Here is a 24,704-nt window from a genome sequence, read left to right on the forward strand (position 1 = left end):
GTATCACGTGATCTCAAGTTGTGGTGACGTAGGCAATTTTTGTGTATTATTTTGCGCAGATTCTGATGACGTAGGAAGTTTTTGTGTATCACGTGATCTCAAGTTGTGGTGACGTAGGCAATTTTTGTGTATTATTTTGCGCAGATTTTGATGACGTAGGCAGTTATTGTGTATCACGTGATCTCAAATTGTGATGACGTAGGCAATATTTGTGTATTATTTTGCGCATATTTTGATGACGTAGGCAATATTTATGTATCACGTGATCTCAAATTGTGGTGACGTAGGCAATATTTGTGTATTATTTTGCGCATATTTTGATGACGTAGGCAGTTTTTGTGTATCACGTGATCTCAAATTGTGATGACGTAGGCAATATTTGTGTATCACGTGATCTCAAATTGTGGTGACGTAGGCAATATTTGTGTATTATTTTGCGCAGATTTTGATGACGTAGGCAATATTTGTCTATCACGTGATCTCAAATTGTGACGTAGGCAATATTTGTGTATTATTTTACGCAGATTTTGATGACGCAGGCAGTTTTAGTGTATCACGTGATCTCAAATTGTGGTGACGTAGCCAATATTTGTGTATCAAGTGACCTTAAATTGTGGTGACGTAGGCAATATTTGTGTATTATTTTGCGCAGATTTTGATGACGTAGGCAATATTTGTCTATCACGTGATCTCAAATTGTTGTGACGTAGGCAATATTTGTGTATTATTTTACGCAGATTTTGATGACGCAGGCAGTTTTTGTGTATCACGTGATCTCAAATTCTGGTGACGTAGGCAAGTTATGTGTATAATTTAGAGCAGATTTTTGGGTTTAACCAACTGCAAATTCTGAAGACGTTTACAGATGTAATGTTGCAAAAAAAGATGTAGATCACGTGAGCGAATTAAGTATTCCCTATTTAAAACAAACAAAAACAAGGATTAAGTCGTTTTATTATGCAGCAATTTACATTCTATTCCGACGATGGCCTAAATGTTCGTATGGTGACAAGCGATTCGTCTGGAAGGGCGCTTTTGTCAGAGGCTTTGGCGACGCGATTTGCCCAGAGGAACGCAGTGGTACGATCATGATAACCAGCACCGGAACAGCCAACTGCTGGTGAAATTCTAGTGTTGCTACTCGAACCTGAAACAAATAAATTCCTTTAAAACAAAAAAACACTCCACCCGGTAAATAATTGGAACATAATTGGATACTGGTAACTTTGACCTTTTCTTTGTTGATCTATAACCTATGGGGTCAACAATAGGGATCTGCCGGTTATGACCAACCTACCTAACGAAGTTTGAGGACCGTGATCCAAGTGCCTTATTTAGATTGATCAGACAATGTGTTTGTATTAAGGTTGCCGTGGCCTGACAACCAGATTTAGCATTCTCTAATTAATAATCATCAATCGGAAAAAATTGGTCTACCGACCGACCCACATGTGGCCATTCTTCGAAGGGGTGGGGGCGCACTTATCAAAATAGTGCCCATACACATTCTGGTTTAAATGATTGACAAAGGATTCTCAAGTTGTTGTTCGCCGACAAGACCAATTTTCGGTAATTTCTATCATTAAAGGGCGATTACTCTTTCGTGATTGGAGCGATATGGCTGGTCATCAAACTTAGATATTATGCTTTCTTCTATTTTTTGTAACAGTGACCTTGATCCTAAGGGCCCCAAATACAATCCCATGGAAATCCTCCAAAAAACTCTACCTACATATCAACTTTGGTCACGGTATGTCAACCATAACTAAAGTTTTTCAGTACCAAACAGCATTCGGAGCTCCTCGGCCATTTTATCGAAAACAACCTCGGATGTATGCCGGTACATCTTTTGAAGTAGTTCGTAAAACTTTGAATTATATCATTAATTAAATGTAGTGTTTTAGAGTTGTATTTATTGATCTAAGTTTAAATTGATTGTCATTGAATTGTATTATTGCAAACATAATGAAGAATCCAAAGAGTTAAGTCACAAAGTTTAACTGCTAAATAAAAATACTACGCGATCTACTTGTAGCGGACTTAAACGTACCACTTTTTGAATATGTAAACCGTCCAAATACATCCGAGGTTGTTTTTGAAAATAAATGGCCGAGGAGTTCCGAATGTACCAAACAGTAATCTTTTTTTATTAACAGTAGCCTTGACCCTAGGGGGCCAAAAGGCAATCCAATGAAAGCTCTGCATAAACTTGTCCTATATACCAAGTTTGGTCACACTATGTCAATCCTTACTTGAGTTTTTCAGTACTAACCATATTTCTATTTTTAGCAACAGTGACCTTAACCTAAACCATACCTCTCGGAGCCCAAAATACAATCTCAGGAAAGGTGTCTAGAAACTCTTCTTATATACCATGTTTGGTCACAATATGTAGACCCTTACTTAAGTTATTCAATACCAACCCTTTTTCTACGAATAGTAACTTTGACCTTGACCTTGATCCTAGGGGCCTCAAACGCATTCTCATAAACGGTATCCTTAAACTCTTCGTATACCAAGTTTGGTAACAATATGTAGACCCTTACTTAAGTTATCCAATACCAACCCTTTTTCTATGAATAGTAACTTTGACATTGACCTTGAACCTTGGCGCCTCAAACGCATTCTCATAAAAGTTATCCATAAACTCTTCGTATACCAAGTTTGGTCTCTTTATGTCAAACCTAACTAAAGTTATTCGATACATAAGGTGACTTTGACGCTGACCTCCCACCTGCCCGCCCGAACAAAGACGCAAGTAATTCAAATAATTTGTTTTCCCATTATGAAAATGGGGTTAAGAATATAAAAATGTGCCTGTCAAAAAAAATTCAAAGAAAAAAAATCAATCAAGGGCCATTATTTGTATTTAGGGTTAAAATGAAGCTATGTGACCTTATTGTAAGATGGTCATCATTAATTGTGCGAAGTATTAAGTGCATTGAAAGAAGGGTATAGAAGTTCTTTTTTAAAATCCCAACTTGCCCTAAAACTTTAACCTGCCCTTTAACTTTAACCAAAGTTCCTAAGCCAATCAGGGGCCATTACTTGTATTAAGGATAATATGAAGTTATGTAACCTCATTGTGTGATGGTCCTGAACAACTGTGTGAAATATTAAGTCAGTTGAATGAAGGATATAAAAGTTATTAATAAATATCCCAAACTGCCCTAAAACTTTAACCTAAGTTCCATAGTCAATCAGGAGCCATAAGTTGTATAAAGGATAATATGGAGTTATCTAACCTCATTATGTGATGGCCCTGAACAACTGTGTGAAGTATTAAGTGATATGAATGAAGGGTATTGAAGTTATAAGTGAAAATCCCAACTTGCATTGAAACTTGAAGCGGACGCCGACACCGACGCCGGGGCGAGTAGTAAAGCCTTCCTTATTATTCGAACAGTCGAGCTAAAAATGCTATAGAAACCATCAATATTGACATCTTCAAAAGTTCTAATATAACACATAAATCTACTTTCCAAAAAAAATCACGAATTCATGAACGTACCAGACCTTATTTCATTATTGAACTCTCGAACTGCCTCTGCTGAAGATACCCTATGGCTCTCGCATCCAATGGCCCCACTTTTTTGCCGGCAGCCATGGACCCACCATGCTCCCTAATCCTACAAACAAAGTAATAGCTAACATTATTATAGTAGACATGCTAAGAAGATAATTTTACATTTTTTCTACTCTTCATAACACAACACGAATTTACGATATTTCACCATGCCCTAAAGATTCTCTTTAAATTCTGATTATATTCATGTAATATTAATTAAAAAAAATCATCCTGACGAATACACGTTCTTCCGGACCAAAACTCAGTATAAAGCACATTTTAAAACCGTAATATGAATTACGGATACATGTCAATTTTAATATTTTTTCGTTTACGTTTGATTTTCATATGTTCATATTATATGTATAAATCATCTATGTAATAAATGAAATTAATTCAAAACTGGAAAGGTAATGAAAATAGTTTATATTGCATCACATGCAGTGGCGTAGCTACATGTAGACCTTGTGGGCCTGGGCTTCAACTTCTTGAAAAATGACAAAATTTAAATAACCCAAAAATGCAATTAAATCTAATAGCTACTCAAACACTTTGAACAACTCAAAAGTTTGTTTTATATAACCAAAGTTTGGTGTTTATTTAAACTACGCACAGGGTGTATTGCTTGATTTTATTCGTAATCATTGCAAATATAATTAAGTGTGTGTAATGCACATATGAAAGTCCCCAAACTCACAGAGAACGATCGGGCCTACAAGTTTTTAAAGCCTAGCTACGCCCCTCACATGTACACTCGTTTGCGTGCTTCATGCTGTTGCGCTGAATATCGCTAACTTTAAAATAAGTCCACAGACTAACATGTATATCCCGTGAATAAAACACCTGAATGGCGCGCACAAACACGTTCACCGCTTAGATGTCCTAAAAGCACGGGAAACACGAGCCTTTTTCCCGCCAACTCAAATATTGTTAAGCCACATATGTAAACATACATGTAATACCGTACGGTACGAGAATAATTTTCAATAAGTGTTTGCCCTACATTGTCAGCCAATCAGGGGCGCTAGATTTTTAAAATGTTTCGTTTCTTATTTGTGAAGAATCGTTTTTTTTTTAAGACCGCTGGCTTTGGTTACTCAGTGTATATATACCACGTGATAAATAACGTCATATATGCTACGTCGGAAGGCAATATTTTGCTTAAAAGTCTTAACTCAAAGATAACTTTTGTTTCACAACACCATTTTAAATAAAACAAAGGGCAGTCTATGCCGCTTAAAGAGCCCCGCATTTGTTTTATTACCGAAATTTAATAAAGTCATTAGTTTCATCAAACACTTCGACAAACCTGTATCAAAAATAATGTTTTGACAGTGCTCCGTCAGACGGCCGTATTGTGAAAAAGTTTGTCGAAGTGTTTAAAGAAACTAAACTCTCAATTAAAATCTGGTAAAAGATCGAAGGCAGGGCTCCGTAAGCTGCGTAGACTGTTTCATTTAAAATGGTAAATAAAAAGTGAAGATATCTTTGTTTAAAGTCTTTTTTCAAATAAAAACATTGCTTTCCGACGTAGCATTTATGACGCAATTTATCACGTGGTATACACACACTGATGACGCAATTATCACGTGGTATACACACACTGATGACGCAATTATCACGTGGTATACACACACTGGTACTTATTCACGAAGAAATTACTGAATAAACTCTAACCTATACTTAGAGTAGGATCATCTTCGTCAAAACAGAATCAACTATTATACAGAGCTGACTCGCATATAATCTATCTAGGGCGTGATCGCGGACATTGGGGGTCGGGCCCCAATTTCTCGAAACTTTCTGAGTTCCTTATAACAGGATTAAGCTAAGCTCAATACTTCTTGTTTTGGTATAATTCTGAATAATATTTACATTTTTAAGATTTTTTTGTTTTTACTTTTTAGAGAAATTATCGTATGATAATCGCGTTAAACTGTTTTTCGTAAATTCAAGATTAAATAAGAACCAATGAACTTTCGAGAAATTGGGGGCTGGTCTTTAGTCCGAGGCGGGGAAGGTTATACATATTTCTCAGCTAGTAATATAATTACGTTACCGTCAGTTTTTAAACATGACACATTTCAAGAACTTGACGTAGCTGTCAGAGTCGCGGACATAAGGCCTCAGATGGGAAAGTAAATATAGTAGTATTGACGTGGTTAATACTAATGAAACGTTAATTTAAACGCGTTATCCTTTAACCCTTGTCAGTGTTCGGTACAAACTTTGCCTTCTGTTAAAATGCGTTACTGTGCCCGCAGCTTATTCCACTGTTGATAATCTCCCAGTAGGTATTTGGTGCAACTAGACGTGTCGGTAGACGGTGCGCACCCCCCCCCCCACCCTTCAAAGGTGATCAGGATCCGACAGACGTCAGCGAGTTTTTATAGCGGCCGGTGGATGAACATGCGTCGCGATATAGGGTGGTCGTAGGCCTAGTAGCGACAAAGCTCGTGTAGAAAGACAGGGCTCTTTTCGGTGCAGTTAGAACCGACAGACATCAGCGAGGTTGTACAGCGGCTGGTTGTTGAACTCGCGGAGGGATGTGACTGATTGTAGACCTTGTGGGATAAAAAGAGGTGTACAAAGACAAGGATGTCCAGGGACCGACAGACGTAAGTATAATGTGTTTCAGGAGCCGGTTGATGAACTGCGATAGAGGCTGGCAACGTACCTGGTGGTGCGATAGAAAGCATAGAACGACGAACTTCCCGTTATGGGAGGCCTGGGGGCGATTGATGAACTCTTACAGAAGTAGGAGCGGCCACGGACCTCTTGACACCACAGGAAACAGAGGAAAACAGGGTCCTGCTCATTGGAGATTAGGGAGCAGGCGGCGCAGGTCAGACAAGTGGTTAAGCTAGCTGGCATGTACATTTATAAATTGAAATATATAGGAAACTATAGTGGTAGCGTCTTACCTGAACAAGTTAGTAAAAGTATGTGGGGAGCACGGCTCGAGGCGCCGCAGGAAGGGTAGAAAGGCGGGACCCCTCTAAATTGTGACAGGAGGCGATTGATGAATTTGCACACAGATAATGGATGTTCGCAGGCCTTGTGGCGTCATTTGCCGTCATGGAAGTGGTGGCCATGGAGCGGGCAGCACTGGTCAGACCGGCGGCCTACCTGTATAGGATCACAGATAATTAAAAAGGCTTTCCCTATAAATTCGGCAGCTTATTAAAGTTTAAGGATCTTGGTAAATAAGTGTTAAAGGTAATACAGTTTGAGCATAATATGATATGAAACAAAAATGCCGTAGTAACCTTGTTTTGCCTACTTTGATTACGCAATATTACAGTGCCTTGTCTTAAATCATTTGACATAAATAACAATTTCACATTTTGCCTTCCCTGCGTTTATTGCGGCCCGCTATATTTAATACGTGGTGAGTAAAAGGTTTATTAATGGAGACTTAAGAACTCGGTTGAAAATATGCGTCTCTTTTTCCTAAAAAAATCAAGTACTTTTGAGTTGAAAATGTAGACAGTCATTTTTTCCCTTGAATACATGAGTTGTCGTTCTTACCATAATGATTGGCACATACTAAAGTGCTGACGAGTTAGCTGACGATATAGAAATAGAGTAGAGTTGCTGACCAATTGCTGACCATATAGACAAAGAAGGAAAAAAAAGTTTTGAAATTAAAGATTTTTTAAACAAAGTTGCAATATTAAAAACCAGTGACATCAATATCTGAGTTGTGGTTCTTTTGCTTTCAATGGTTTATACAAATGAACTAGTTCATGTATATGGAAAGGAATTACTTTAAACCCATTGACAGCTGTGCTTGTGCAAGAACTGTAACTTTGGTTTGCCTTATTTATGTCTTTTCCCGAGTAAGGCCTAAAAAAAAAATTGTTTGGTTAGGGTTACATCCTTAAAAAAAATAGGTAGGGTAGGTAGGCTTTTTATTTTTTTTTATTAGGTTTTATATAAGAAAATAATTTTCATCATTGGAGAATGGTGTTAAAGCTATCTTCTGTATAAGCATTTAAGGTTTAAACTTAATATTAAAAAGCAATTTAAAAAAAAACGAGATTTTTTTTTATTTATTTTTTTTTTTTAATTTTTCATTTTTTTTTTTTCAAATTGACTATAAAAACGGTAGGGTCGGCGCCTATTCCGTAGGTAGGGTCGGGTAACCCGAACCAAATGTATTTTTTTTAGGCCTAAGCAAGAGACATATTGATTTACTGCCGTCTGTCTGTCACAAAACTTTGTCCCTGTAAAACTTATAGTTGTACTGAAACCTGGAAGAAGTGTTTAATATAAACTGTAGTTGTGCATGGACTAATGTTTTACCAAAATAGGTCTCTTTGAATTCCTTCCTAGCCTTGACTCGACATCAGCCATCACCAACTTCAAAATATTTACATGGTAGATCTGTTTGTGGGCCCGCTGTAATACTTTGTATCACAGTTTTTCTTGTTGATCTTTATTGCTATCCCGTGCTTTATCCGTGTACCTGCGTGCCAATCGTAACAACTCGGCCAACTCCGGCAAGATTCGAGATAGACAATTCCTGTTGGATACTGGCCGAAGTTTGCCGATTGCCTGCGTGCATGCTCCTTCACACTTCGTCTCCTGTCCTTCCGCGTTCTTATGTCTTTCCGATGGCGAGTTAATCAATTCGCATTTCTCGCGTTTCTATGTCTTCCTCAGGTCTCTGCCCTTTCCCGTTATTTTTATGTTTCCTATTTTCAGCGTCTTCCCCACGTAAATATCACCCCACCCCATTCTCAAGGAGTCTCTCCTGCGTTCCTATGTTTTCCTAATGTCACTGTGTTTTAACTTTGGGCCGAAGTACGACACAATTCTGATGCTTAAAATATACTTGTTTTCCGAAGTGAAAACAAAAATTCCAAATTTCTGTTTTGAACTGATCTTTTTTACTTACTAGTATTTTATTATCAAGAGCTGTCACAGAGACAGCGCGCTCGACTATTCCGCCGCTTTTCAGTGTCAGGATTGAAAAGTTTTGGCGAAACATGCATGGATAACTGTATTAAGTCTCAATTCAATAAATCAAGTAGTTGGTGAGATATTAACCTATATGCTTACATGCAAAACCTTGACCAGAATTTCTAAGTCGAATAATAAAGGGCCAAAATTGATATTATATGCAAGATAGAGTTATCTAACTTGATTAATTCAGAAAGGTTGGGTGGTTGAGTACCATTGTATAAAGTCTCAATGCAATACATCAAATAGTTGCTGAGATATTAACAATATCTGTCATGTGTTTCCGTTCCGGATAGAAAAATCCGACCCGAGGGCACCTGCGTTGCCAGGTAACGAGGCTTGCCGAGTTACCGGCAACGCAGCGTGCCCTCGGGTCGGATTTTTCTATCCGGAACGGAAACACATGATAGATATTTTTTCTAGCATACATTAAATAACATATTTTGTGAAGAAAATATATAAAAAAGGCGCATTTATGTACATATCACCAAAAAGCGCGTGCGATGATGTTTACTGACGTCATGACGCGCAGTAATTTGTATTCACTGCATACGTCAATAAGTTCCTTCGACATTACGTCTTTTAAGGGTTATTTTTTTTTTTTTTTAAGTTTATTTTTGTTAAGTGAATGTTAATGGAACTCATCTATTTAAATTTCATAATTATGATTACATAACGTGTATTATAAAAGAAATTGAAATTATTACGTCACAGCGCGTGACTCATCTGGCATGGGGGGATGCCAGATGGAGTTTTCCAGCACGGCTGAATTCACCGGAAATGCCTATCCGGTGTGCTAGAATAACCTATGTGTGCTAACATGCAAAACCGTAACCAGAATTTCTAAGAATTTCTAAGTCGCATAATAAAGGGGCAAAAATTATATAATATGCTGAAAGTTATCTTACTTGATTAATTAAGAAGGTTGAATGGTTGGGAGCCTGTGTATAAGTTTCAATGTAATATTCGCTGAGGTATTGACTTAAAAGTAGTTACATGCAAAACCTTAACCAGAATTTCTAAGTCGAATAATAAAAGGCAATTATTTTGCATTACAAAATGCAAACTAGAGTTATCTAACATGGTTAATTAAGTAGGCTCGATGGTTGAGTACCATTGTATAAAGTCTCAATGCAATATATCAAGTAGTTGCTGAGATATTAACCTATGTGTGCTTACAGGCAAAACCTTTACCAGAATTTCTATGTCGAATAGTAAAGGCAATTATTTTGCATTAAATGCAAACTAGAGTTATCTTACTTAGTTTAGTAAGTAGGTTGGATGGTTGAGTACCATTATATCAAGTCTCAATGCAATACCTCAAGTAGTTGCTGAGATATTAACCTATGTGTGCTTACAGGCAAAACCTTGACCAGAATTTCTAAGTCAAATAATAAAGGCCCATATACATTATATTCAAAAAAGTGTTATCTAACTTCATTTATTTAGTAGGTTAGATAGTTGGGAATACATATCTGAAGTTCCAATGCAATACATGATATATTTGCTGAGATATTGACTTAAATGTGGTTACATGCAAAACCATAACCGGAATTTCTATGTCGAATCAAGAAGGGCCATTATTTGCACTAAATGCGAAATACAGTTATCTTACTTGGTTTACTTAAGTAGATTGGATGGTTAAGTACCAATGTATAAAGTCTGAATGCAATACCTCAAGTAGTCCTGAGATATTAACCTATGTGTGCTTACATGCAAAACCTAAGCCATAATTTCTAAGTCAAATAGTAATAGAGTAGTATAGCTCTCCTTATTCTTCGAATCGTCGAGCTAAAAATTGGAACCCTATATTTTAACTTATATTTTTCTCTATTCTGAAGCATTTGGTTTTTTACCATTCGTGTTCTTGGCAAAATTAAATTTCCCGATTTTAGTCAAAATGACGCATTGTCCCAATCAGAATTACCCTTGCACCATTCCCTCATGATGACAAAAAACTCGTGTGCCTTCCCTTACCTGCGGTAGCAGTCCTGCATCTCCGGTTCATCGTCTTACGAACAGCTCTATCGCCTACAGCAGCCTGTTTAGCACCGCCTGCCGCCGAGTTTCTCCACACTGTAACATAACGTCCGGTTAAATCACGCGATTATTAAAAACGAAGTGGAAACTTCGTAGAAAATGCCGCCCTTTGTTTCCGTATTTTCATTAAAAACATCTGTCAGCGATTACATCAACATTTTTAACATTTAATCGATCGTGTACTACATTGTATTACAAAGCATTTTTTCAATCATTTAACTAAGTATCATCTTGCCTAAGGCCTCTCCTATGCTTTCTGCAAACTCGTGGTTTACCCGCGTCCCTGGGCATTACATGTGTTCTTTTTTTTTTTTTTTTTTTTTTTGGGGGGGGGGTGGGGGTGGGGGGTGGTGGCTTCCCTACGTGTATGTGTAAACAGTCTTACCTGCGCCCATGTGCCTTCCATATGTCCACGTGCCTTCCCTGTGTCCCACAATCTTCTGTCTGTACATGTGCCTTTCCTGTGTTGCTGTGCCTGCGCCCCACTGCCTGGTGTATCCGTGCCCTGGATTCTCTGTGTCGCTGTGCATTCCCTGTATTATTGTGCCTTCCCAGTTTTCTTGTGTCGTCCATGTGCCCTACTGTGCATTCCCTATGTTACTGGGCCTTCTCTGTGTTTTGGTGCTTCCTTGTTTTCACGTGTTCAATGTGTCTATGTGCCTTCCTGTGCCTTCCATACCGGTGTGCCTTCCATGTGTCTTACCTTCGTTTCTGTGCCTTCCATTTGTGCATGTCCCTTTCATGTGTCTTGCCTACGTTTCTGATTTAATCTGGGATTGGCTGGACCGAAAGTCCCCGCTGTTCCACAGACCTAGGGGGGGAGGGGGCTGGGGGGTGGGGGGTTAAAATTGATAAGCATATGAAAATGAAAGAAAAATGTTTTATTTACCATGGTGACGCATAGGTGGCGCTGCCCAGTAATCAATTTCCCGAGACCAATGCCACCGCTTAATGAGTACCGTTGCCACACCCATTTTCCTCACCAATAACGCTGCATGCCGCTGCGTCACCGCTATAATGAGTAACGCTGGAACTCCCATCGTCCCCACTAATAACGCTGCATGCTGCTGCGTCTCACCGCCCTGTAACACAGCTTCCGGTTAGATCACGGCAAAAAGGAGAAAAGGATATATAACTAGAGTGACCGCAAGAAGCACAAGAAAGACAACTCAAATTGACAGTTAATTAATATTGTTAACTCACCTTGTTTAGACCACTAATTATACTGGGTTTGTAAAAATGAATAGTCAAGAGCATATGTCTCTGATAAGACCAAATCACATTAAATATTCACATTGCGATTAGCGCAATCGTGTTTTGTCGTATTGGTCGATCAAATTTTTATTTTCAAAGTCTATTTCCCATGCCGCCCCGCCAGATCAATCAGGGAATATGGTTGCTAATTCAAACTCGACCTCTTTTGACATGTTGATTGTAAAAGTAACAAACACAAACAACAGGTTGGCGTGAAATTAAATAAATGCAACATTATTTACCTGCATTCGTATTCCTATGAAAGTATGTCCAACATTCACACCATAAACTGCACAGAACCAAATGTCAATTTGATAAAAAAGTGTCCCTAAACTCTCGTTATTATGGCTAGTACACAGGTCTTACATGTGTAACAATGGCTGTGCATTATACCGTATAATCACGTGTTATTAAATCGTATACCATAGCAAAATGACCTGTTTGGGTGTAGCTTATTTCTTACTTGGAAAAAAACGTACAGTAAGTACGAATATTGAAAACCGTATTTGTAAAGTTAATTGTTGAATGCATTGAAGACCACTGAAACAATTAAATCCAAAAAAGGTAAGCTTAGTTTTTAAATCCCATCCCATCACAAAGTTGCCTGACCCCAAAAAAATGCTATTGAATCGTTTGCAGATATTTCGTTTGTGTACTTATGTTTCAATCTAATACGCGAATTGACTTGGTAAATATTGGATAAGAGTTGCTCATTTTAGAAGACTTGTATCTTTAGAAAAAAAATCAAATTTGCAAGGTTTGCAATTGAGAATAAAATATACATGTACGTACATATAATGCACCAGTCAATTGTTACCACGGCCCCTAGGTCCGGGGAATAGCTGGGACTTTGACTTTCGGTCCAGCCAACCCCGGGTAAAATCCCCGTCCTGCGGGGACGAACTGATGGTAAAATCTCCACCAAATGCCCCCGGGACCCCAGGTAAGGCCCATTCCACGCTATATTTTGCGCGAAGACAAAACCACCGCATTCACCCGGCACTGCGGGGCCACCTTAAAGGTAAAAACACCGCCCATTTCCCCGGCTATCCCCGGTATACCCCCGGACCTCGGGGAGCCGTGGTTACAATTGACTGGTGCATAAGTTGGACGATGAAAAAGCAAATGAAAAGATCGACTTTGCCGACGATGACGACGCTTGACAACGTGGTCCCATTTGCCCACAACACAAAAACCCTGGCGTGTTTTCCGTGCAGATTGATGATTAGAGATTACCAAACCAAATTTCAAACATATTATCAATTTATCATTTAATACGTGTGTGTCTACTTTCACTGTGGACACAGGTAAAAACTTAATATAGCACAGGTAAATGTGAAACTTTGGCGTCACTTAAATTGTAATACGGTGAATTCATCGGAATTCAACCAAATATGTTACGTGTATAATGAACAGATGCAAAAGTATACACCCTGTAAAAGATAAGGGTTAAAATGAATAAATGAAACATCAATTACTTGCCATTTTCCAGAAATTGTATCCAAAATTTCACTTTCACGCCATACACTGTCAAATGCATTTTCTTGGTATTGATACATTTTCACAGGTTTCTATGATCGTGTGCACTATACCGTATAATCTCGTGTAATTTAATCAAATCTCGTTGTTGACATTTACCTGACCTGTTGGAGTGCAGCTTTATATCACATTTAAACCGTGTACAACGAAACAAATTATTTTTAAAGTAATAAAGTTATTTGATAAGCAAAATTCAATGTAGTTTATTAAATCAATAATTTTAAGAAAAAACTGCTAATAATAAAAAAAATGATCAATTTAATTGTAAAATAAGAGAGTACCACAATGTAGATTTAAATAATACCATAACACTTAAAGCTACACCTGTAAAAAAATACTATTGAATTGTTTGCAGATGGATATAGTTTGAAGATATTTTGGTAGTGTACTAATTAATAGAGCTAATAAGCAAATTGGCTTTAATAGCTAGTTTGGTAAATATTAGATATTAGTTGTTCATATAAGAAAATTATGTCTTTCAACACTTTGTATCCAAGGTAGAAGTTGTCACTCTTGCGTGCTCATTGTCCAACTTACCTATATTATGGCTATATATATATGACAATGAGCACGTAAGAGTGCAAACTTTGTGGACAATGGACAACATATGAGACAAAAAGATTTTCAAACATTCCCAATTTAAGTATACCAAACATGTGAACCCCGGGGGATGGCCAGTAATGACCCCAGGGGCATAATCTGAACAACCATGGTAGCAGACCACTGTAGTATGCCTTATTCAAAATAGCAAGTGTCTGCATAGCTGGTTCAGACAAAAAAAATCAAACATTCCCAAGTATACCAAACCTATGAACCCCATGGGATGGCCAGTAATGACCCCAGGGGCATAATTTGAACAAACATTCACAAGCAATTGTTCTTAGATGGATGCGCGAACACAAAAAGATTTTGAAACATTTCCCAATTGAAGTACATCAAACCTATGAACCCTGGGGCGTGGCCAGTCAAGACCCCGTGGGCATAATTTGAACAAACATTCACAACCAATTTTGTTCAGATGAATGCGAGAACTAAAGACACTTTGGCCAGTAGAGCTAAAAAAACATCTCCTTTGGCCTTTCAACAAGAACAAGGTAAAGAATTCACAAAATCAACTGCAGAACCAAAAAAACAAGTTGTCTCCCTTTCATTCTAAACTCGACTACATGTAAACTTGGCTAAAAATAGACAAATTCGGTCATACAGACTTGACTAAAAATAGGTTAGCTAAAAATAGCAAACTTTCAAGTCCCATAATCTAGGCATGCAGGGGCGGATCTGGATGGTTTTCGAAAGGAACTAAGCAATGATGGATATCTAAATACTGTACAAGTTTTATTGAGATACAATCAAAACTGAAGACTGTATCGTGTTCACAAGCAATTGTTTACGGACGTACATACTACGTACACATTACCATCGCATAAGCTCTTCTGGCCTTTGGCCAGTAGAGCTAAAAACACAACTACGATATTCCAGACTGGAAAATATTCCGGTAAGCTATGATGGAGGGCAAACTGTAATTTTGAAAACCTTATGGTGGTTCTGTGGTGAGCATTTGTGACCAGCTGTATCAAAATCCTTTTTCTGTTGAGGACTTACAAGCACAGAAATTGCTATATAAAGTTAGGCCTTGAATTTTTTAGTACAAAAAAGTCTGCACTCAGCTCACTGTTAAACTTACTTCAAAATCCTTTATTCGTTAATAGAGCAAACACAAGAAATGAAATATGATATCTGACATTTAATTTAACCCATAAGTGTGGTATCAACCTTGTAAGTGCATAGATGGAGAATGCATTTTGCACATTGGCTCCATGTGGTGACATTTCACAAGTTGTACAAAGTTACACCAAAATAATTTGCTATGCTGAAGACAAGGAGCAAAACATAAAATGGAAGTCATTGACAAAGGTAAAACACAGTATAATTTTTCGACTTTTATTCAGAATCAAGCATAACATATTTCAACACAAGAAACATGAACAGTACAATGCCTGTTAAAGATATCAAGGGCGGTAACTCCCAAAAGTCTTTTCTGTACCAAGGGCAATAACTTTGAATTTCAAGAGACGTAGAAGTCACAGCATACAGAGCTAAAAATCTCAGTTCACAATTTCAAGAGCACTAACTCTATGTACCAAGAGTTTTTCCTCTTATATATAAAATGTCGAAAGCTTTACCAGTATTTTAACATTTCAATATCAATATTAATACAATTTACAAACCAAACACATACCACCGAATGGTACATGATAGCCACTGCTAACATGGTGTGCCAAAACACAGGGCAAGGTTAGTTGAAAAAAACATAATCCATATAAAAACAAGCCTTCAACTACTGTAAGGACAACTCAAAAATCCTGCAAAAGAAGTCTATGCAATCAAGGAAGCTTTCTTACGCTACATGAAAGACCTATGTGCAAAACAAGGAAGCCTTCTTAATCCAAGACCTACTTTCCTCGTTGAAAACAAACTTATCATCAACCATCTTAGTTAATAATAGAATAGCTAGCTCTAAAAACATAACAAAGAAGAATATAAAATAATGCACAAACATCATATTATATATGTTCTGAGTATACAACAAGAAAATCATTATGCAAAGTACAAAAATATTTAACCCAACCCAAAGTTGTTCACCTGAGATACTTAGGACAGAAAGAAGACGGAGAAATTATACACTCAAAAATTTAAGTTTAGGGAGACATAGAAAAATATACGAATTAACAATTCCTATCTCATATGCTGCAAGACAGTTATAACCAAGACATCTAAATAAGGGGTTTCATTGTTACTAATGAAAAACTACTACCTGAAACCTGCTTACAGTGGGTCAGTTTGTTGGTTGTTTTGTTGAAATGATTTCTTTCATTTTGAATGTATTTGTTTAATATATATTTGAAACTGCTTACCAGAGCTTGATACAAAGTCAATGAAAATGGTTGTAATAACTACAATGTAAGTTACTTGGTCTCCCATATAAAAACAGCATGAATTAGCCAATAACAGTACTGTAGGTTAGTTGTCTTGGACATTTTGCACAATATACAACAGGTCAAAAATATCAGCATAAGTATCAATCCTCAGGTGAGCTGATAATAATAAAGAATGGAAAAAAATCTTAGAAAACCACAGAATACCTAATAACTTGTTTTTATTTTAATATCATGAAATTTTCATATTTAATTTTCATAAATAATTTTTCAATTGTTTTAATCAACAAATGTCACGATTCTGGTTACATAACGGACCATCCACATTCCTTGTGTGAACAGAGTTTAACAACTTTAAGTACAAAAATACTACAAAACAGCACCTAGTGAGGAAAATCCATTTAATTATTCAGCAGATCAATAAAAAATTGAATAATGGTTACATATAGAAGCTCATTTTTTATTGCATAAAGAAGTGCATAACAGTAAATAGTAAAAAGAATAATGAAAAACTATAACAAAGAGATTACACAATAAAATTTAAAGGAAAAAAGTCATTTGCAAATGCGTTTTTTCAACAAGGTTTTGAGAAACAAAAACACCTCTACATACATGTATATAATAAAATAGAAAAAATGGGACATACCATGTTACCAGGGTTTATAATAATCTACAAAAATATATAAAATATGAGACCATTGAAGCAAATATTTACATAGCTGTTTGTTTAAAGAGTCATGTAGTTTATAATGTAACACACAACCACACAACCTGCATACAACCACCACACAACCACCACACTACATCCATACAGATACTGTACATGAGATGCCCTATAGTATCCAGCAATGATTCTGTTCTTTGAAAATATATACAAGACAAACATTTGGTTACACCAAAACGACCTAGAAATGGTAAGCTTATACATTTACACGAAAAGCATTATAAACTTAAAATAAGCCACGATCCAGTTAGAAAAAAATAACCCTTTGTCAGAATTCATATCATATTTTATTAACCTATTTTTAGAAGTTGTCTCTTATTTCATTATCTAGTATCAGAAGTCGAATCAAACTTCAGAAGTTGAATCAAATTTCATTTATCTAATATCAAGAAGTTGAATCAAATTTCATAACAATTTTGATTTTGTTTTTGTAAATTAGTACTGATAATTGACTTCATAATCCACTAAATTCCCATTAAAACAGTAAACCTTAGACAAAAGCCTTAGACAAGTTAAGTATGGTTAAAAACCATTTGTCGCATTTAGAAAAGAAATGTTGAAAGAAAAAAATATCTGTTAAATGCATTTTGTTTTCGTCTTAAACAATGATGGGAAAGAGATGATGAAATTAATGAGCAAAATTGCGGAATGTACAAAGCTTACCACATTGAAATTGAAATCCATCAAAAAAAATAAATTAATATGGAATCAATGCATCAACATAAAGAACCTGAAATTACTATCAAGCTCAAGCAAAAATGAGTATTTACAAACATGATAATGAATTTCACCTTGAACAATTAAAACATTATCACAAAATCATTTTTTGTCACACAAGGATTATAAAACGGACAAATATTTTCAAGTAAAAACACAAATTACTAATAATCACTCTATTCATGATTTTCCTGTTAATAATGTTTTGCCATTTAAGTAGTATTATCCAGTTCGATCATTTATAGAGATCTCTGGTACTTCAACAATTCGACTAGTGGTTTAAACTGAGCAAAAATGTTTGAAGAAAAATATCAATAAATGGGGAAGGCCAAATCCAATCAATTTTTATTTTTAACAGTTTTTGCCGCCCAAAAATAATATGAACTTTAACTGAACACAAAAAAGTAATGCTTTAAACAATCCATATCACAAATCATTTAAAAACCCACACGAAGATTACGGTACATAGTAATACACAATACAAAGAAATATTTACAAAAAAAACTTCAAACACAATTTAAGAAACACAATATCTGATTACCTTAAACCACTATCTATTTCGTATGAAGTAAGATAGCAATCAAAGACTACAAAACTATTTGAGTTATAAATACAACAGCAAACTACAGCATTCGTCAATTCTCTGTGGAAACAGCCAATAGCAACCATAACACTGTCTCGAAGTCAGTAAATGGTTTCACTAGTTGTCACCACAGTTGAAACGTCTTGGGTATATGATATATACAGATTTATTTCTGCGTATATAAGCTTGTAATAGCTAATAAACATTGACTTGCACCTAACTGTATCTAGCACTGATCCTCTGTATGTATGATTTGCCATTCTTTCTTTTTTTAGAACGTCCAACATATAGATATACATGATTATGTTTGGTTGAAATGGGTTAAATGTTTAAACAATTGTTGTCCCACAAAAAATGGAGGTTTTGACAATCTGATCATTATATTCGTGTTATATACTCTATCCGATTGGTATCCCACAAAAAATGTGGGTTTTGACAAACAGATGATTAATTTGGTGTCAAATTCTCTATAAATCTGTCATAGTCGTCAAAGAAATTCCCAAGTTGGTTGAGTCTCAAATTAATTGTGAGTCTGAAATTAATTGTGAGTCTGAAATTAATTCAAACTAAGTCTTGCCAGTTGTTGACCTTAGTTTCCGATCCGAGGAGTTTCATCAAACATTGACTAAGTCTTGAGTACACGGTTACAGGTAATGTCCAACGAGACATTTTATTCTTGGCATATGTATAGTTAACTCGCAGACGTTACAGTTGTCACAATCTGACCATTCGTAGAGATACACAAACATGTTCAAATCATTCCACAAATGAGACATGTGACCCCTCAACCAGAATGTAATCCTTTTCAACACATACATTCATTGTCTCTACTACCACTTCTACAACTAAGTCACATGGGCTCCCTGCTACCTCCTTACATCAATTATTGTTCCAAAGTCATGAACAGGTATGTGATTCTATCTCACAACTCTTCCTAAAGTCTTTGTTCAGAAGACAGGACAGTTGTTTTCAATGAAGACACAATGGGCACCAGTTATCTTTATGTACAAGACAATAAAGTTTGTTCAGGATGTGTAATGATAAGCCTTCTCCAGATTATCGGACATATGTTGTTGACATAGGATAGGTTTTGAAAGTCGATGATCAGAATACAGGTGACAGCACCAGACCCCTTCTCGCTACTCTCCTTCAAACTACTCTTGACCTCGTTACACTTCACCTCGCTACACTTCATTTCACTACACTTCACCTCGCTACTCTTCCTCTGCCTCACACAGGGCACCTGCCTCCTCAGCGAGGGCGTAATACTTGCTGGCCAGGCGTCCTTTCATCCCTTCCATAGCTGACTCGGCTGCCTGGTTGTACATCTCCGCTGGAATTATACAACAGAAGAAATGTAAGTACAACAAGAGTATTGCCAGTGGTTGTCCACGCTTGTCCACTCTTCTCAATCGGCCAAGGCATTAATCAACAATTATTTGAGCCATAGTTATGTGTAGCTCCAGAATAGGTACGCATTTACCCCAAAACAAATCTAATTGAAAACCATGAACAATCAAGGGATTTTGTGCATCAAAACCGTTTGTCAAAATGTCTAAAAAATGTAATTGATTGGTTTGTGTTTTTTTTTGTAATTGATTGGTTTGTGTTTTTTTTGTAATTGATTGGTTTGTGTTTTTTTTGTAATTGATTGGTTTGTGTTTTTTTTGTAATTGATTGGTTTGTGTTTTTTTTGTAATTGATTGGTTTGTGTTTTTTTTTGTAATTGATTGGTTTGTGTTGTTTTTTTGTAATTGATTGGTTTGTGTTTTTTTTGTAATTGATTGGTTTGTGTTTTTTTTGTAATTGATTGGTTTGTGTTTTTTTTGTAATTGATTGGTTTGTGTTTTTTTTGTAATTGATTGGTTTGTGTTTTTTTTGTAATTGATTGGTTTGTGTTTAAGTGCAAGCATGGTCAGTGAGGAATTAATTTTGAAGAGTGGGGCATAGCCAATTCAACTCCTTTTTCGGAAAAATTAACAACAAGGGAGTAAAAAATTAGAAGTTCTGGTAACAGGCCTGTACCAATACCTGTGTTTATTTCACAGTTAGAATGAAGAGGAACATTTATTCATCAAAATAGTTATACAAACGATGTGTTTGAAATAGGTCAAAATGACCCTTGATCAAACATTTCAACAAAATACAATGCAAATAATTTAACGATGAACAGACATATACATGTACATTGCGTTAACAAAATGCTTATTAGCATGTGTGCAAAGTTTCATGTGAATATTTTGAAAGTTATTCATGTTGGTGCCAACTTTAAAGACTGAAGCGTATGCATGATGATAACAAAGTCTCCAAAACTGATGATAATACCAAAATACATGTAACTGTGCAATCTGTTCAGGCCTTGTAAACACATATTTCATCATTTTGGAAATTATAATGTAAACAAACAATAGTTAATTAAGTTGAGTCATGCAAGTTTATTGAATTTTTATAAACAATTTGATTTTCATAAACAACTTAATAAACCCTATAACATTGTAAATTCATGTCTGCCATCTGGACAATTATGGCAAATTGTCTGCCTTCTAGGCAATTATGGTTAGCAGCGGATGGCGTATTGTCAAGTTATTATAAAAAATATACAAACAGAATCAATACCTGCACGTTCAGGCGATTTCTCGAGCCCATGTCCGCCTGCCAAGTACATTTCCGCCATGTTCGCCATAATTGTGAACGGAGGGTCGTACATGGTGGAATCGTACTCTCCACCCTCATCATTGTCATTCATTGAGGTCAAGGCCTCGTCATACCAGTGGATAGCATCTTCCCACGACATCTCCCTGCAATAGTTTCGTAGCGATTATTTAAAGTTATTCACTGATGGTATTTTTTTCACATGTAGCAGTCAACTTTCTCTTGTTCATACAGGACCAAGCATCCTCACAACTATGGATAGCATTTTGACTTGATATTGAATGCTGATGGTTTAAAAAAAAATCTTAACTTTCTTTATCTGATCATGAAGCAGTCAACAGTTATCTGATGTTTATGCTGATAAATGCTTTTTTTCAAAGAATATCTCTCTCTGGGAGAGCAAGGCTTAGAGAGTTTTAAATACATGTATCATATAACATGTGAAAACTTCATATTTACTCAAGGTTTTACTTCCCAAAAATGAAAAAAAATAATTATGGAACTATTTTTGTAAGAGTTCTCTCATTTTATTGTAACCGTATGTGCAGTCTGTTACATTATGTTGAACCATTTCACTTTGAGCACAACAAATGAACTGCTTTAATAGTCATAGTTATTCAGGGCTGTAGAAAAGGTGGTCCTTGGCACTAATTGAGGACTCGATGCAAGACAGACTTAAATCCTTCAGTTTCTTTGTGGAGTTGGGTCTGTTTTGCCTAAAACCCTCATATATGACACTCAGATTCTTCCTTGATCATTTGCCAATAGATGTTGCTTATTTAAGTGCAGGCACATGAGTTGATAATGATTCCCAGGTTTATGAAATTTCAACCTTTTCCTCAGACAAAAAAAATAAACAACTTTTAAAGCATCTCAATCTAAGAATGTCACCAAGTTCAATAATAAAGGCATTAGTACAGATTCCAACACCTGAAAATGTTAGCATTTGAAATGTTTTGAAATATTATGTCTGGATTTTTGATATACTGTCTAGTCAGCACTATTCTGCAGATTTCCACATCAACAATCTCAATAAATCATGGTTTTCAGATATCGCTGATGTGTTGATAAAATCTTGTTTACTTCAAACATCGCCTCACATATCTCATAATAAATAAACTGATAAAAATAATACTTTGATTTGTAGCCCAAATCAGCCGATATGCTGCCTTGTGTCAACATGTGATAAATGTCACCATAGCTGTCAAGTATTTACCTGTACTTATCAACATTAGATACGTCTCATGTTCCATATAGGTCAATTCACTTCCGTAAACACTGCGTAAATTATAACCTTGTTATACTCATAACTATATATGCAAAGTGTACATGTATAATTTTGATAGCTTCTACATAAGCAAGTAGTTCATTATTAACTTTCCTTCATATATTTTAAATAATCCAATAAAATATAAAAGATGTCTGTTCAAAATTGGTACCAACATAGTGAAAGCCTGCATTGACACCAGGATAGCAGTTTTAACAAAGTTTTAATATCTCAACTCAATAGGCCGGCTTTTCAGAACCTTGTTAAAGTTACCAACATTGTTAACATCATCGTTGTGAACTTCCAAATCTTTACTGCTCTGTAAGTTTTATGGATACCCTTGTGATCTGCAGTGTTTTAACAAGACTTTGGTTAACAGTTTCAGCTGAACTTGTTTTATATAAATATATTTGCAAAAAATCAAATATTTCACGTTTAAAAGTTAACAAAATCATATTGTAAACTTTAGCAAAGTCCTGAACAATTGACTCAATATTTGTATTACAGGCACCCCCACCCCCCCACCAAAGCACACACCCATTTACTTATAAAGGCTGAAAATATTTTGACCCCCCCCCCCCCCCCCCCCCATTCAAATCATCATCACAAAATACACACCTTCTCTTTCCAAGGTTCAGGCCAGTCGCAAACGCCTTAGCAACATAGATCATGGCTCCCCGATCTCCAGCGTCAGCTGCTTGCACCATGTAGTCAAAACCAAGCTCTACGTTGTCCTCATCTTCCTATAATTAATGTATATACATTTAGATGGCAAATAATAGGTTGTATAATAAGCACAGTAGCTAGATCCTCAGGTCTCACCATGCATTCCCGGTTAGATTCCCAGCCAGAGCTGAAGTGAGTGTGGTTTGTGGTCACCAAGTCAAACATGTGGTCTCTTCCAGGTACTCTGGGTGTAAACACATGCTCATTTCTCATAGTTAATCAAGTGCCATTAATCTGACGAGAACATTTCTTGAGTATTGCACTCCACATTATTTTAGCTGGGGGTATGGAAATTTATACTTATAACTCAATGTCATTGGGAACATATGTACAAAGTTTCATGTTCGCAACAATAAAACCGGGGGGGGGGGGGGGGGGGGGGGCTGTGTTAATACAACCCTTCTTTTTTCCACAAATGAGACTTAAACATTATTTAATGATAATCAGATGGCATAATAGAAAGGTGAGTTTTAACCACAAAAAGTTTCCGTACCGCAACAACACAGTTGATGAGAACGTCCCTCTCCATGCCGAGGTAGAGTTTTGCCATTGTCAGGATGGCCTCTAGCTCCCCGAGCTCAGCAGCGTGAATCTCGTGGAAGAGAGCTGAGTCCCAGTCAATGTCAGCATCTTTCTTGTCACAGAATCGACCGACCTCGTGATACTTTGCCATCTCGTGGTGAATCTGTAAAATTGCTTGAAATTTTATCATTCATGTTGACAGGTTTATCTTCATACTGTTAAACTATTCTGTGTTTTACTTGAAAGGAACAAATATAGCATTGGTAAGATGCCACAACCAATTAAACTAATGGTAGCAATAGCACAAATACTATGCCAACATCTTAATTTCGGTTTTAATTTGCAGAAGCAAAGAGCTAAATATGAGGTAAGCAGCCAGGGCATGGTTTCAACAATTGCCCTGCTTAAGAGTGCTCAAGTACGCTTGTAAATTTACAAGGTCAGATCTATCATATTCATAATACAATAAATGTCTTAATCATATTTTTATTATTAAAACGCAATTTAGGCCCAAAACAAGGTTAAGTCTGGAATTTGATGATCTTAAGCCTTACGATATTGAAAGGGGGCCCATGATGCATACCACAAGAAGTTTTGTTCATACAATAAATGCTAAAATTATATCACGAGAATGTCTTTAACATGGTTGATAAGGAAGTTTTGCAAACTTATAATAACAATGACACCACAGCTATGATAATATACCTCAACTTTTAAGTTTAAATAACAACAACAGACAAACTAATATTTTAACAAAAAGGTTACATCATACCTTCCCAAGTGCCGAATCATTGAATTTGCTGGTGAAGTTAGCCTTACGCAGGTCCTTCTCCAGAGCGACGCATGAGGGTCGGTGCCTCTGTTGTATCTGCAGTTGGAAGTTTCGGATGTCCTCCTCCTGTGGGGAAAAACAAGATTGTATATGTCAGAAAGATGGACAAACAAGGTAAAGTAAAAAGTTTGATCCTTGATTTTTCAATCAATGGAATCTTGAGGTGGGCTATTCCTGACAAGGGGCGTGCAGTAATGAGACTAAAGATATTCATTCTCTGATCTCAATTAGTATTTGAGAATTCAAAATTTCAATGGTAAATCTGAAAGCTTCACAAGTAAGTTTGAATGCGCGTTATTCTGTAAGTTTACTTGAAACTTGGATACATGTACATTGCATCTGATAAATATTCAATTTCCGACAACTGCCATAACAC

The 24,704-nt window shown here is 36.4% G+C and overlaps 1 protein-coding gene and 1 long non-coding RNA gene across 3 annotated transcripts in view; both read right to left on the reverse strand.

Moving 5' to 3' along the window:
• Positions 1-957: 957 nt before the first annotated feature.
• Positions 958-13,412, reverse strand: LOC128222828 (uncharacterized). Its single transcript, XR_008259239.1, has 6 exons — positions 13,309-13,412; positions 11,466-11,658; positions 10,514-10,612; positions 6,493-6,697; positions 3,512-3,629; positions 958-1,147 (listed from the first exon to the last, which is right to left on the reverse strand). It is a non-coding gene; the product is annotated as an uncharacterized LOC128222828 (long non-coding RNA).
• A 1,884-nt stretch (positions 13,413-15,296) lies between these two features.
• Positions 15,297-24,704, reverse strand: part of LOC128204487 (eukaryotic elongation factor 2 kinase-like) — a 30,169-nt gene continuing 20,761 nt past the window's right edge. For both annotated transcript variants that reach the window (XM_052905911.1, XM_052905904.1), the window contains 5 exons: positions 24,269-24,394; positions 23,468-23,659; positions 22,867-22,991; positions 20,946-21,127; positions 15,297-19,662 (listed from right to left, as the gene is read on the reverse strand). In XM_052905911.1, coding sequence (XP_052761871.1) covers positions 19,544-19,662; positions 20,946-21,127; positions 22,867-22,991; positions 23,468-23,659; positions 24,269-24,394 — 744 coding nt within the window. In that variant the 3' untranslated portion in view covers positions 15,297-19,543. The remainder of the gene's footprint in view (positions 19,663-20,945; positions 21,128-22,866; positions 22,992-23,467; positions 23,660-24,268; positions 24,395-24,704) is intronic.

The sequence above is a fragment of the Mya arenaria genome, chromosome 2, assembly GCF_026914265.1.
Source record: "Mya arenaria isolate MELC-2E11 chromosome 2, ASM2691426v1".
NCBI lineage: Eukaryota > Metazoa > Mollusca > Bivalvia > Myida > Myidae > Mya > Mya arenaria.